The sequence below is a fragment of the Lineus longissimus genome, chromosome 11 (genome assembly GCF_910592395.1).
Source record: "Lineus longissimus chromosome 11, tnLinLong1.2, whole genome shotgun sequence".
Taxonomy (NCBI): Eukaryota; Metazoa; Nemertea; class Pilidiophora; order Heteronemertea; family Lineidae; genus Lineus; species Lineus longissimus.
In genome coordinates, this window is record NC_088318.1 from 4822686 (window position 1) to 4837645 (window position 14960).

The 14960-nt window shown below is 42.8% G+C and overlaps 2 protein-coding genes across 2 annotated transcripts in view; one reads left to right on the forward strand and one right to left on the reverse strand.

The window, feature by feature from the left end:
• Positions 1-973: 973 nt before the first annotated feature.
• Positions 974-9901, reverse strand: LOC135495894 (uncharacterized). Its single transcript, XM_064784899.1, has 6 exons — positions 9747-9901; positions 8650-8772; positions 7637-8181; positions 7027-7099; positions 6103-6290; positions 974-5765 (listed from the first exon to the last, which is right to left on the reverse strand). Exons 2-6 carry the CDS (start codon positions 8733-8735, stop codon positions 2239-2241), a joined length of 4419 nt encoding a protein of 1472 aa, XP_064640969.1. The 5' UTR covers positions 8736-8772; positions 9747-9901; the 3' UTR covers positions 974-2238.
• Positions 9902-10188: 287 nt separating this feature from the next.
• Positions 10189-14960, forward strand: part of LOC135495388 (uncharacterized) — an 82716-nt gene continuing 77944 nt past the window's right edge. Inside the window, exon 1 of the mRNA XM_064783941.1 lies at positions 10189-10354. Coding sequence (XP_064640011.1) covers positions 10315-10354 — 40 coding nt within the window. The 5' untranslated portion in view covers positions 10189-10314. The remainder of the gene's footprint in view (positions 10355-14960) is intronic.

The window sequence follows — 14960 nt, forward strand, 5'->3', positions numbered from 1 at the left end:
AAATTATTTCGGCTGAGAACTATTGACAGAGTCTCAACTGTCAAGACCTTTAGTAGGGGCACAACCAGGCTGACCACTGTGAGTGAGAACAGACTGGGGACAGAGTCTCAACTGCCAAGACCTTGATAAGGGGCACAACCAGGCTGACCACTGTGAGTGAGAACAGACTGGGGACAGAGTCACAACTGCCAAGACCTTGATAAGGGGCACAACCAGGCTGACCACCACTGTGATTGAGAACAGACTGGGGACAGAGTCACAACTGCCAAGGCCTTGATAAGGGGCACAACCAGGCTGACCACCACTGTGATTGAGAACAGACTGGAGACAGAGTCACAACTGACAAGACCTTGATAAGGGGCACAACCAGGCTGACCACCACTGTGATTGAGAACAGACTGGGGACAGAGTCACAACTGCCAAGGCCTTGATAAGGGGCACAACCAGGCTGACCACCACTGTGATTGAGAACAGACTGGAGACAGAGTCACAACTGACAAGACCTTGATAAGGGGCACAACCAGGCTAACCACTGTGAGTGAGAACAGACTGGGGACAGAGTCACAACTGCCAAGACCTTGATAAGGGGCACAACCAGGCTGACCACTGTGATTGAGAACAGACTGGAGACAGAGTCACAACTGGCAATACCTTGATAAGGGGCACAACCAGGCTGAACACCACTGTGAATGAGAACAGACTGGAGACAGAGTCACAACTGACGAGACCTTGATAAGGGGCACAACCAGGCTGACCACTGTGAGTGAGAACAGACTGGGGACAGAGTCACAACTGACAAGACCTTGATAAGGGGCACAACCAGGCTGACCACCACTGTGATTGAGAACCGTAGGGACGGAGTCACAAGGGACAAGAAGGCACAGAAATGCCATAACTTTTGTTATTGGATAAGGCTCAGACGGCAACACTCAAATTACACAATCTCTGCAGTGAAAAAAACAAACAACAGACCTAAAGTAATTGTATGCAACATTTTTTATACTTCGAGAAAACAGACAATATCCCAGCCTCAAAAACCAATGTGCCATGAGGCCAATGGACAGAATAATTACGGAGTTTGTAGCGATAGCATCGGAGGGGTACTCGATATGAAAAAAAGGAAATCTGACACAGGAGGACAGCAAAATGAGTCACTCATTTCCCATTGTTTGGTCATTGTGACTCATTTTAGTATCCTCGATCACAAATGATTTTTCGATCAAAAATAGGGGGGCCATCCATTACCTACTTACGCGTAGAATTCGAGAATTTTAGACCCTCCTCCCCTCCCCCTAAAATTCTGTGAATGCAAAATACACTGGTGAATGTACAGTGACACTTGAATTCTTGAACCACCCTCCCTCTCGGATACGTACATACGAAATGGGAGACTCCTAGCTACACAAGAGATGTGATCCTTCTAAGTGTCAAGAAACAGTAAATTTTGAATTGAAAATCTCCTTTAGGAATAAATTGTAAATCTCAATAAATTGTAAATTCTAAATTTTTAACGGAAAATCTCCTTTAGGACCAAACTTACACGATTCAAACATTATTTACAACAATCTCCTCACTACATGCACAGTGAGCATAACATTATTTACAACAATCAAATGCTACCCGTCACAGCAAAACCAGGCGCATGTCACTCTGTCTGAGCTTGGCAGGTTGAGACCGACTGGTTGTTCATTTCATTGTTGTCTGCCTGACGAGTAAATCAATTTCTTCTAATATCTCCTGGTATCATTATGGCTCATCTCCTGTGCGACATGGGCCTTGTTTTGCTGTGATGGGTCACAAATGCGCCTCGACAGCAATTCAACGACATTGAAAGAATTTACAGTGTCACATGAAAAACATGCAAGTTGTGTACATTATATGAATATTGCCATTACAGTAGTGTCTTGCTATTACAGTAATGCAGTAGTTAACATGGACTCGGTAACCCCCTCAATCCCCTTACTCAATACCTATTTGACACTTCACAACTTGCGCCAGACTTCTTTTTTACCAAAGATTGGATATCCTTTCATCAGGAACTCTGTTTTTGCACTTAATGAACTGTCCAGTCTAGTGTGTGTTGTGTTTCAAGCCTTCATCAACCTCCTGTGTTTTGTGAAGAGGTAATTGGTTCATGTCAAAACGCAGCACCAACTCGATGCACCGAAAAATGATTTGCTAGGAGTTTGATATCGCGCTGTATTGTTCTATTCTAAACCTTCAATGCGTAGAGAATGGTTAACCGGTAGTCGTTGTAATACCACCCTGTGCTAAATGACTCAACAACTGAATTGCCATCGACTCGGATGGCTCAAGGTCTTCGACTGAATACGTCTGCTCCCCATATTGCTGCAGGGTTTTTTGACTCGGTTTCGTGTCACAAGAGGAGAGCACAACTTCGGCCATTTCTAACATGATGTCGGCCGCTGATGTCGTCTGCAAGCTGTGTTGGATCACGACGTCTGCATGACTCGAAGAAGTTGCGAGATACTGTCCATCATTGGTTGTTGTGTCGACAGCAGAACTAGCATGAATTGGGTGCTTCAAATCTTTCCTTGACGACAAAGATTCGTACACAAGTATATCATCTTCCCCAGCGCCAGCTGCCTCTGTTTTAGAACTATTTGCGCACTTGGCAATTTCCAGAAGGGCAGATAAGAAGTCTTTTGGCACGTGAATCAAATGATGAACAGGGACCAAAGATTGAGGTGTCCGCGCTTTCTCGACCAACAACAACGATTTTGATAAATCCTTCGAGTCGGACATTTCAATGACTGACTGCGCCTTTGGTGGCGCAGCATCTCGTACGCCCGCAAAAAACGACAGGACAACATTGCGAGGAAACATCGCGAGTTGGTGCAGTGAAACTAGATGTGTCAAGCCAGGCTTAGTCAAGTCGGACAGTGACGGGCAAATGTTGGGATTGCCTTTTGAGGTGTACACAGGCAAAACAATAACATCGGTCTTTGACTGGACAGATATACCTGAGGACTGAGCATGATTTTCATCAGCTTGATTGACAGACACTCCAATCAACTGGAGATCACAAGTTTCCGGTAACTGACCAATGTACGCATCATCGTTGAGGAGCGCACGTAACTTTCCATAGGAAATACCACCAGGCAAAGATGGTAGCACAGGAACCGCCGAGTTTCCCAAAGCTTGTTCAGAGGTGGATGGCAAAGTAGATGGAACTGGGACTTTTCCTTCGGCGACAGCCGGCCAGGAAACAGGAACATAAGTATATTTACCAAAAGCTACGTCTTTTTTGTCTTCCTCTTTCAGCTGTGGCAAGTTTGGTATATTGTTGGCCTCTATCACACCAGTAGTAGGAATTACACTTGCAGCTTGTGGTGTGTCACTTTCAGGTTCTTTAATGAATACCTCCACCTCCTGCACCTCAATAACTTCCATGCCTGCTTCAGACATTTCCTTCAGCGTGAAAACATTTGCGACTTTCAGTTTAGCAATCTTGTCCGAACGTTTCCTAGTAACCTTTGGCGACTGTCGCTTCGTTCGCTCCTTTATAGGCAAGACCTGTTCGCCCTCTAGCGGTGCCTTGGGGTCACCCTCTCGCTTATACAACCCAGAATAAACGGAAACAACATCCAAGTCACTGTTCTTCATTTCCGCCTTATGATCCGACACGAGATGATCACGAAATGGCTTCGAATCGTTCGAACTGAATTTGCAGAATTTACAAACATACACTTTGAGTCCAGCGTGTTTCTTTGTCTTCATGATGTGCTTACGAATATTTTCATGCGTGTTGCATTCATAGGAACAATACGGACATTTGTACGGTTTGGAACCGATGTGGACTCTCATGTGTCGACGGAGGTGGGTGCTATTCAACGCCTTATATGGGCAATACTCGCAGCTGAAGTTGCGTTCCCCTGTGTGAGTACGACGATGCCTCGTCAACTGATTTCGACTTTTTCCGCGGTACCCACAAGTGTCGCACAAAAATGGCCGTTCATTAGTGTGCGTGCGTAAATGAATTGTCATATCGCTACGAGAACGGAAAAGAAGGCTACATCCGTCATATGTGCACTTCAAGTGCTTCTGGCCGTGAATCTTACTATGGTGTGTCAGCTGCCACTTTGAGGCAAATGCGTGATTACATGTATCGCAGACGAAATTCTTCGGCGCATTCCGATGAACGATCGCCACGTGTTGGCGGTAGGAGTACGATTTTACAAACCGCTTTCCACATTCCTCGCAGACTATCGGCTCCATGTTGGTGTGGGCGCGTTCGATGTGGCGTTTTAACGACGGGACGGATGAAAAAGACCGAGAGCATGCGCTGCATTGTTGAGACACAGCAGTATGCGTGCGGAGGTGTTGCATGACGCCAACACGTGTTATACTTTTATCGCAATCCGGGCAACTGATAAGGCTCTTGGTTCGAAGCTTCGGGAGGCCTGCTAGGAAGTCTTTGTACTTTTCTTTGATTTCGTAATACTCGTCTTTTGATGTAGTACCGCATCGATGAGACAACTTATGTAACAGGAGACTCTTCTCTTTGGGAAAAACGCGTTCGCAAGTCAGGCACTTGAAAGCACTATCTCCCTCTTCTGACAATTTTGCCAACGTTTTATGTCGTTTCGTTTCCAGATGATTCTTGAAGTCGGTAGTACGAAACATCGTCACGGCGCAATGCTTGCAAGTTTTTGCTTCGTTCGGATGCTCTTTGACATAGTGGGGACGCAAATCTGTAAATTTTCCCGTCTTGAAATCACAGAATTCACAATAATGGACAGGCACATGTTTTCCGCGGACTTTCTTTGGTTTGACGACAGGACACAATGGCATCACTTCGTCTTTTGAACGTGCTGTCACTGTGGCATGAGCTTTCGTATTCATGTGTAGCTGCAGAGTATACTTATCTGCGTAAGATTTTTGACACGGTTCACACGTGAACGGTTTTTCTTTCGTATGACGGCGGCGCACATGAATCCCGAGGGAAATCTGCGAAGAAAAAACCTTATCACAATGCAAACATGTACGTTTCACGCGCTTCCTGCTTGTATCTTTGGCATGTTTTGCCAAAATGTGCTTCTTTAAATCGGTGACACAATGTACTGTTAAACCGCACTGTTTGCAGTCGACCTTCTTGCGATTTTCGCGAATTACGCACGGTCGCTTTTTCGTGAGTTCAGTTACGCGCGCAACATGGCCGTCGCTGCCGATATGCTCGACCATCTCATCATTATCATCGGTCATGAACCGACACAAGGTGCACAACTGTGGACCAAGATTACCTGACATGTTGTCAATGTGATCACGCATCTTCAAATGCAACTTCAAATTCTCATTCGAATTACAATAGAACTTACAAGACCCACACTGAAATGGGCTCAACCTTAGAATCAGCAGGTGATACTTTTCGAAAAGCTGCACAGACTCGGGATGCCCTTTGGCACGATTGTGGTGGTACTGGCTCAAAAGGTGGCGTGCCATGCTGTACTGATTGTAAAACTTGTCTTTACATATTGGGCAATAGTGTCCTTTCTCAGAATTAGAGTCTTCATTCGTACTACTCTCATCTTGCAGGACGGTTTCCTCTGCTGCCTTCGGAGGTATGCTGTCAGTGACCTCATCTACCTTGGCCTCTGCAACGCTCTCTTTCTCAGGAGCTGCAATGTCGCTACCTGTTGCTCTACCATCGATCTCAGTGGCTACAGTAGGCCTATCTGCGGCTGTTACTTCAGTCTCTCTGTCTGCAGTTTCATTTGTCTGGTTCAGGGGTCTGTCCTCATCTTCTGTAATTAAACCGAAAAATATGTTGTAGATTCTTCCCAAAATGAAAGAGAATATTAGATAATACTATAAGAGCCCAGCATCAATTACATGTACCAGTAGGACAATCACTAATGAAAATGAGGATAGACATTCACAACTCATGCATCCACCCCCACCCTATCATCCCATTCTCAATGGTTTATAGACTGCGTTCAATTGTTTCCCTGAAAACAGAACCTCTTAGAACTTCCAAGATACAGAACAGCAAACCGGTCCCACAGGATACAACCTGGTGGACCTAATTTTTTACCAAACAAAGTCCTAACAAATGTAGGTGTGACAGGAACACAACCTTACCTGGAGCATCATCCTCCTTATCCCTAGTTCCATGAACTTTGCCCCCCGTTTCTCCCTCCTTGACAAGATGCTTGAAAACCTTTCCTCCAGTCCGTCTATCCTTGCCTCCAGTCGGCGCACACTCCTCTTCAGTTTCTGTATCCGCATCAGCATCCTCATCATCATCTTCATCTTCAACATCATCACCACTAGTAACAAAAGAAAAAGATAAAGTGTTCCCCTCCCGCCATGGACTTAGTCCACAAAATCTGCGGCTGAGAAAATGATACCATCCCCTACCAATGCAAAAAGTGTGAAAAATGATAAAAAGAAGATTCTGTGGTGTATGACCGCAATTTTCACTCATCCTAAATTGGTCTCAGGACGACAAAGCAACAACCAGAAGGATGGGCCGGATGAGATCACATGCAAATCATGCTCCAGAGAGATAGACCTTACCATCACGATGTGCTGCCATCTATGACCTTAAGTAGAAAGCACAACATGGCCTACCGTGACATGAATCGAGCCTTTTGGAATGTTCCACCATCTTCTCCTCGTCCTAATGTTTGGGTCATAGCCCAATGAAGTGGGGAGTTTGTTAGGTCGAATAACAATCACAACCACACACACTTTGATTGATTTTTACTGTAGCCAAGCTGTTCAATGATTGAAAAACCGTTTAAGCAAAGAGAAATCTGAAAATACTTAACGGTCAGCTTGATAATTTTTCAGTCAACAGCACGAATTGAACAGTAGAACCTCTCTATCACATGTATTAGGGACAGCCTTGGGACTGAAAAATGCTTGCCTTTTCAGGGATGAGTCCTGATTGCAGAGGTAAATTTGTATAAAAACAGCCCATTTGCGACCCAAACCACTGTCCTGCTACATGTAAGAGAGGCGTTCCATTGTACGACAAATAGTAACATTCAGGACGGTCACCTCATGTGCCTAGCTCTCTTTCTGCTGATAGGTCGAGGCCCCATCCCTGGTTTCCATTTCCCACCAGTGTAGCCTGTAAATAGCATGACAATTGATCAAAAGTTGACCAAAGCAGACGACTATTACTGAAACATTAGATTTGCTTCTCCAATCTGCATTTCTCTGGGAAACTCCTACATGGCGAACAACTAGAACGGCAATGATGAGACTCTGGACAAGACTTTATCAACATCTGCCTGCGCCGTAGGATCTTTCACCTCAGATGGACAGACCAGATCTTCAAGAAGGACCTGTGTAGGAGAGCCGACAAAACCAGGGTAGATAGAAGTACTCTGACGATGTTCCATGATGGGATTAGATCAGACATTCAGCCCGACATCACCCAACAGGCTCAGACATGGAAGCCATCGGGGAAGAGAAAGAGGGGAAGACCGAGGAACAGCTGGTGACGGGACCTTGAGAGTGCGACCATTGGTCTCTCTTGGCAGGAACTAGAGAATTGCCAAGGGAAGAAGACGGTAGAAGGAAGTTGTCGGTGTTCTTTGCTCTCAGAGGAGCAAAGGGCAGAGTAAGTATGTATAAAAAGTGGAATAAAGGCTTTCAATCTTACTTCTTGGAGGCCTAGCTCCAGGTTTCCATTTTCCTCCAGTGTGAGTCTCCGGTGGCTTCCATTTCCCGCCCGTACTTTCGGGAGATTTCCACTTGCCACCTGTACATTCTGGCGGCTTCCATTTCCCGCCCGTATGACCTTCCGGCGGATAATAATCATCATCGGAATCCTTCAAATATTCTGACAAATCCGGATCCGAATCGCTGCTAAAGCCAAGATTTAGAGTCAAAAGATTCGAAGACCCAAGATCCATTAGGTCAAGGTCATTTGGTCTTTTTTCCGTTGATTTATCTGGCATATTAGAGCGACTCTGCAAGGCCAAACAGGAGATAAAGTCGTTGAACTTGTCCACATCGTCATTGTTCGATCCCAAGACGACATTCGGATTGACGATTCCGCTCGTCGATGGGCTCATGTGACTTGGCGGATGAAGGTGGCCGACTTCGTGGACATCGACAGACATGGGACCAGCATGATGAGACGGACCAGTCCCGGGCTTTTTTGAAATTGTACCTTTTCTGTGGGGACATTCCAACTTTTTATGCCTGAAGGAATACAAAACAGACAGAAAGATACGTGTAACATCTCCCTCAATGTTGTCATGTTATAGTACGTTTAAGATATTTTGAGAAAGTATAGGCCCTACTGTAGATCCAATGAATACTCACCTTTCAAACAAAATTAATGCTTCATTGTACCATGAATGATGAGGAAGTGCTGATCAAATGCTTTTCAATGTGTTTTAAGGGAATTCTGAATTTGGCAGTTTTGTAACCTCTTTGGGGGACTTTTTCTAAGCCCTACACATTGCATGGCTTAGATAAAAGCCATGCCATTGAGCCAGTAGCAGACAGAGATCTGTAAATCCGATGGCGCTGAGGGTGCTTTCATTCTCTATACGCTGCAATGATGTACGATAATTAGCCTCGTGATCCTTTAACCAGTGTTAAAGGACTAGTCGGAGCACATCACATTGTGAAACCACAATGAGAGTTCATAACATTTTTTCTCACCTGACATAATTCTCTAAGCCAATGATTGTTGTCTCACATGTCAGACACATGTGAGTGTCAAGGTCATCTTCATTACCAGCTTCCATGGCGTGACCTTATTGCTGTAGGACACGAAAGAGAGACCTCAAAAAGAAAAGATTGAAACCTCAAAAAGACTTTTTCCTAAGAATATAGAAGTGCCTAGTGCCTTACTCTTACCTACAAGTGCCTTACTCTTATACCTACATGTGCCTTACTCTTACCTACAACGTGCCTTACTCTTATACCTACAAGTGCCTTACTCTTATACCTACATGTGCCTTACTCTTACCTACAACGTGCCTTACTCTTATACCTACATGTGCCTTATTCTTACCTACAAGTGCCTAACTCTTACCTTCATGTGCCTTACTCTTACCTACATGTGCCTTACTCTTACCTACATGTGCCTTACTCTTACCTGTGACATGTGCCTTACTCTTACCTACATGCTCCTTACTCTTACCTACATGTGCCTTACTCTTACCTACATGCGCCTTACTCTTACCTACATGTGCCTTACACTTACCTAATGTGCCTCACTCTAACCTACATTTTTTATGACCCAGCCTCGAACCTCGGCCTACATCTTATCCGCTGCACATATCATAAGCCACTTTTACCAATTGGTTTTTCAGTGTACTAAAGTGGGATCCGATTACATCAACAACAATTATTAATGGTTTCTGTAAGTGTTTTACCCAAGGTCTCACACATTGTCAAATATGAATTGCATCTGTTAATAAAGGGACTCGGCAGGGATAGGCAGCAGCTAGGTCACCAATAATTCAATAGGGGTCTCTCCCATCTATCTCACAAAAATTTTCAGAAAATTCAGCCAGTAGCCTATCACTGCCTCTTAAATAAGTGAAAGTATCTTGCTCTAGGTCAGATACCTTTCAACTTACATTTAATCTATTGTACTTCAATTAGTTAACTTGCTCAAACAGTCTTGTCAGAGTCAAGTGTCTCAGCCATGGACGGTCACACATTGCACAGCAGTCAGTACACCATACTATATCGAACGAGCCAACACAGGCCACCGTACACAAATAACGTCTGCTTCAAGCAATACACACCTTCTATCCGACTAAAGACACGTTTTCAAACACCATTGGGTGTCTTAATAGAAAATGTTGATATCAATATTCAGCATTTGTTGAAATTTACATGGAAAAAAGGCTTAGTTTAGTCACAAATCGACATGATCAAAGAAAATATTTTAGCTGTTGCGCTTTCAGAAACCACACCAGCGAGAACACTATTGTCGCTTTGTGCCAAACGTTCAGATTAAATTATGGACGTTACTTGCAAATCTAATCAAATTCAATATTTCGTTTTATTCATAACTATTATTGAATTCTGTATTATAATTGAAACAACCAGGCATCTTGAATTGTGTATTCAATGCATTGCACTATGTATTACATCTCATACACCAAGGCGAATCAATTATGCAAATGAGCGGGCACCTGCTCCCAGAATCCCCGGTAATTGCCATGTTTCCGGTTTATTTCTGAAGCAGACCGAACGCAACTCAACGCGGCGCTCTATTTCAAGCTGGATATCAATCTGATATATAATATTGTTACAAGTTCTCGATTTTAGGCAAAATTGGCAAGCTACCATCCTGGAACTGTTTAGAGAATGCCGAGGAGAAAACAAATTCGACCAACGCGGATGAAATGTGAGTAAAAATACCGTTTTGAGACGCAGAAACGCCGCCCCGCCTTGAGCCTTTCAAGCATGCGCTCGGCGGTGAGATCAAAGCGTTATGAGATTCAGCATAGCCTGTATAGTATTGTTTTACGGTTAGTGCTTCATTTCAGACGATGATTACTCGGACCATTTGTGATTATTTCAAGTATGAGAACGAATTCTGTGTTATACTGCCAGTTGTTATGTGACCTTATTTCTAGATTCCGGCAGGATGATGTTGAGTTTTTGTAAATTTCTTGCAGCTGTTGTTCGATTTGAGAGCATCAATCAACCTATTCATGCAAGTCCGTCAATCATGTGTCATGGGCCTTTGTGGGATTAACGATCAATCTTGCACTGCCATCAATCATAGAGGAGGTTTTTATCTGGAAAGTATTTGCTCAGCAGTGCAAACAAAATGCAAATGACATACTAAGATGACTTTGACTTCATGATGAGAGTTATAGGGCCAATCAGACTACCTGGATGTAGGCCTTTGGAGTCAGAACCACATTTTGGGAGAGAATGATCAATTTTTATAACAGTGTAGGACTTTGAATTAACCCTTGTTCTCCAAATCCTCCAGTTACAGATTCAGAAGATTTGCCAGAAATAAAGCTGATTAACACTTTGGGGAATTTTTTAAAAAGGAATAGTGAGAAATTTCTGAACACATTCTTTACTTTGGAGGGGGTTGAGTGTTGGAGGGGAGGGGGAGATTTCTCTTTTCAGGTTTGTGATATTCACCAAAATGACAGTTTTTTAACAGAACTTCCGAGTAGGCTGAGTACTCAATTGACAAACTATTAGCTTGACTGTCATGACTCAGTGCAAAAGTTTGTCAAGGACTGTTCTGACCATACCTTTCTTTCAGTATTCATGTCCTAAAAACTCCCAGACAAGGATTGGGCGTGGGGGGGGGGGGTTGTTACAGTGGACCTCCCTTAGCGGACACCTCTCTAATAAGGACAACCTCTCTATTAAGGACAACTTCTCTATTAATGACAACCTCACTATCAAGGACACTAGTTTTGGTCCCTAACTGGTAGTTTCTATTGAATTTGACCTCTCCAATTAGGACACCTTGCTATTAAGGACAGCACTTGTCAATCCCGAGGTGTCCTTAATAGAGAGGTGTCCAGATTAGAGAGGTCAAATTGAATGGAAACGACCAATTTTGGACCAAAACTAGTGTCCTTAATAGAGAGGTTGTCTTTAATAGAGAGGTGTCCGCTAAGGGAGGTTCCACTGTAGTTGGGGAGAGGGGTCATTATTTGACCGGGAAGCTTCTCCACTCTAGAAGGTCTTCATGAGATGTGTGGTTTCTGTTTGCCAAATGAACTCAAAATGGCTGAAAAATTTGCCAGTGCTTCAACTTGATAACCTTATACATGCTTCCCGAAATTGGTGGCTTGCATTGGAACTAACTTTTTCCCCCTTGTCATCATTAAAGGCATTCAAGTGTGTTGGTCAACCATGACTATCTCGACTCCTTTGTCACTCCACCATAAGGCCTAGTTTCCCCTTATGACATCACTAATTCGGACACTCGGACATTTCTGGAAAGGTGTATAAGGGCTCAAATTCAAGCATCCTAATGCTTTTTAGGAAAATATATCAAACCCATAATTTTTCCATCAACAACAGATGTATCAGTACAAGTTTGCCTTGCATATTGGCTTAGAGAATGCCTTTCTAGGGCTCAAATTCACTGGCAAGCGTCCTAATGTTTCTTAGGAATATATATCAAACCCAAAGTTTATCCTACATTTACAGATTTATACAAGTTTGCCTTGCATATTGGAGAATGCCTTTCTATTTGTCATTTCGTCCTGACAAAGAGAGTTCGGCTTTTAATTCACACAAAGCATGCATTGGTAATTTTGAGAGGTGATTGATGGCCGTGTTATCAGTCACCAGTTCATAAATAAGCCCATTTATTTTCGGACCTGTCACTTGGCAGTCATATGAATCATTCTAAATGGGACCACCAGTTCCAAAAAGAAGCAAGTGCCAAATTTTGGCATTTTTCTCATGCACTTATTCCAGCGCAAACGCGCTCCTGGGAGCCAATAAATCAACTTGGCCATGATTGGTAGAAATAATAGTGGAGAAATACTGCGAGTTGGTTTGACAATGTCTTCTCCTGCCATCAACCATGTCAGACGTAGCATTAAGTTAACCATTACTAATGGTATATAGTGGGTGATTGCATTCGCTTATGCAACCAAAGCACTTCCAAGACGATTTATACTCGTCACTGGCAGTTGTCACCTTAATTATTTTTTGGATTAAAAGTGCTTTTTTCATCTTGATTTATTTCCCTTATCTTGATATTTGAGGGATTTAAACTTGTGACGGGTCATATATTTTTTTCTATTTTCACTATTTCACGCAATATCGGTTTTTTGACAACATGTCTCATTTGCCTAATGTCTGTTTTATGCATGATTCTTCCATCTGTTTTTCTTTGAACTTTAAACATGGAAAAAACATTGCAGAAGCGTTTCTTTCTTGTTGTAAATCGGTTGACACCATGGTGGGATACTCTAGTGTCATTGATGTAAGACTGCTTAATGACGGCATCAATGCACCCCTCACAGTCATATTCATTTTTTGATGATTTTCAAATTGCACTGAACAAATTCGGTGATGAGAAATGAGCAGCCTTCTGTCAGTGTCTGGCTGTTGACACCAAGATCTATCTGGGTCATTCAAAGGAGATAAATCAAACAGGAGTAACAGCCTCGTAAATTTGAGGAAAATTATTACCTTTGTTCGCAGTAGTTTAGTAAATTCAATTTAGAAAATGATGTCCTATTTTGCATATTTCTATTCCACACTGCCTCACATAAACCATTTTTTTTTCACCTATTCTGGGTTTTTTTCTGTTTTTTATTCGGGAGATGATGGACAAACAGTTTTTAAGTTTTCCCGAATAATTAGCTTGGGGAAAGTTGCACCAATTAAATTAATTCTTCAAAACTTCAATAGGAATAATCAATGCTTTATTGGCACCTCAGGTCTGATGACGTGTGCTTTGGCATTGAAAATTATGTGATACTGGAAATAAATGATGTTGACGGAGATGAAATGTACATTACATGTCGACTCTGACTTGTCACTTTTAGTCATTTTGGATATGGAGCTAGCTAGGCTAGCTAGGCTAGCTTGTCCAATGAATTTACTGTGGATGGTAAGACAGTGGAACATCCCTTGGCAGACACCCATGTTAGCAGGACAAACTCTCTATCAATGGTTTTGGTCCTAAGTGGGGTTTTTTTTGGAGATAATTTGACCGATTTGACCTTTGTGAACAGAACCACCTCTCTATCAAAAGGTGGTCTTGGTCTTATATGTACAATAAATGGTTTTTTTTCTATAAAATTTGACCTTTGTAATCAGGACAACTCGCTATTAGCAACAACATTTTTCAGTCCCAAGGGTTTCCTACATGTTTCCTACAAGGTTCTACATGTACAGTACATGTGATTCAAGATTCTAGAAACCTTCTTGATGTTGTTCCTACTATCATGTTGTTATTGCTGGCTATTTTATATGCACCTCGGCCAACATGACCCTCATCACGACACCCCGAGGAAGGTCATATACACTGCATGTTTGAACTGTGTCAAGAGGCGTTGGTGATGATAGTGAAGTGATGTCATTGACAGCTTCTGCCTCTTCGGTACACCCTCCTTGACCTTAGTAAAATGTGGCCAAATTGAAAAAAGCCTGGTTTCTTTGAGTGGAACCTCCCTTAGCGGACACCTCTCTTATAAGAGCACCCTCTGAATAACAAAAAAGCCTGGTTTCTTTGTGAGTGGAACCTCCTTAGCGGACACCTCTCTTATAAGGGCACACTCTGAATAACCAGCTTTGGTTGTTTCCATTCAATTTAACCTCTCTTATCAGGACAACACACTATTAAGGACATCACCTATCAGTCCCGAGGGTGTCCTTAATAGAGAGGTTCTTCTTTACCTGTGTCGAGGATTTATTCTCAGAGGGTGGCCCAGAAATCTCCCAAAAGTGTGAACGACAACGTCAGTCCCAGCATTGTTGTTTTTTGTTACAGATTAATGTATGAAGTTTTTAATCCATGTTATCTGACTTCTTCACCCAACAAAATAAAACTTTGGGTGTACTTCTGCACATGCACCTTCAAGTTGAAAACTAATCAATTATTCTGGATCAACAACTACTTCAAACATCAAGGAGCAAACATGGAGTCTCCTGATGTCTGATTTCGATATCTTGAGTGCGGGACTGAAAAACATGGAATACTGTTTGTGACTAGGTATTTCCTTTAATTTTGAGCCTACTTACTCCCACAGCTAATTCCAGGAGTACCAATCGTTGATTTATTCAATGGTTTTTGTCCGATTCTCAAATAGTTGCCAAATAATGTGCTATTATTTTGCATCTGGAGTGTCGGTACTTCAAAGCCCGTCTGACATGGAGGACCCTGCATTCTGCTGATATCAGTGCATGTTGGACTGGATTGCTTTTATCACAGATAAAATGTCACTGACTTTAGGATCCTGTGTTGTATTTTTTGTCAATATTTTGATCAGGAAATGAGTTTATGGCGC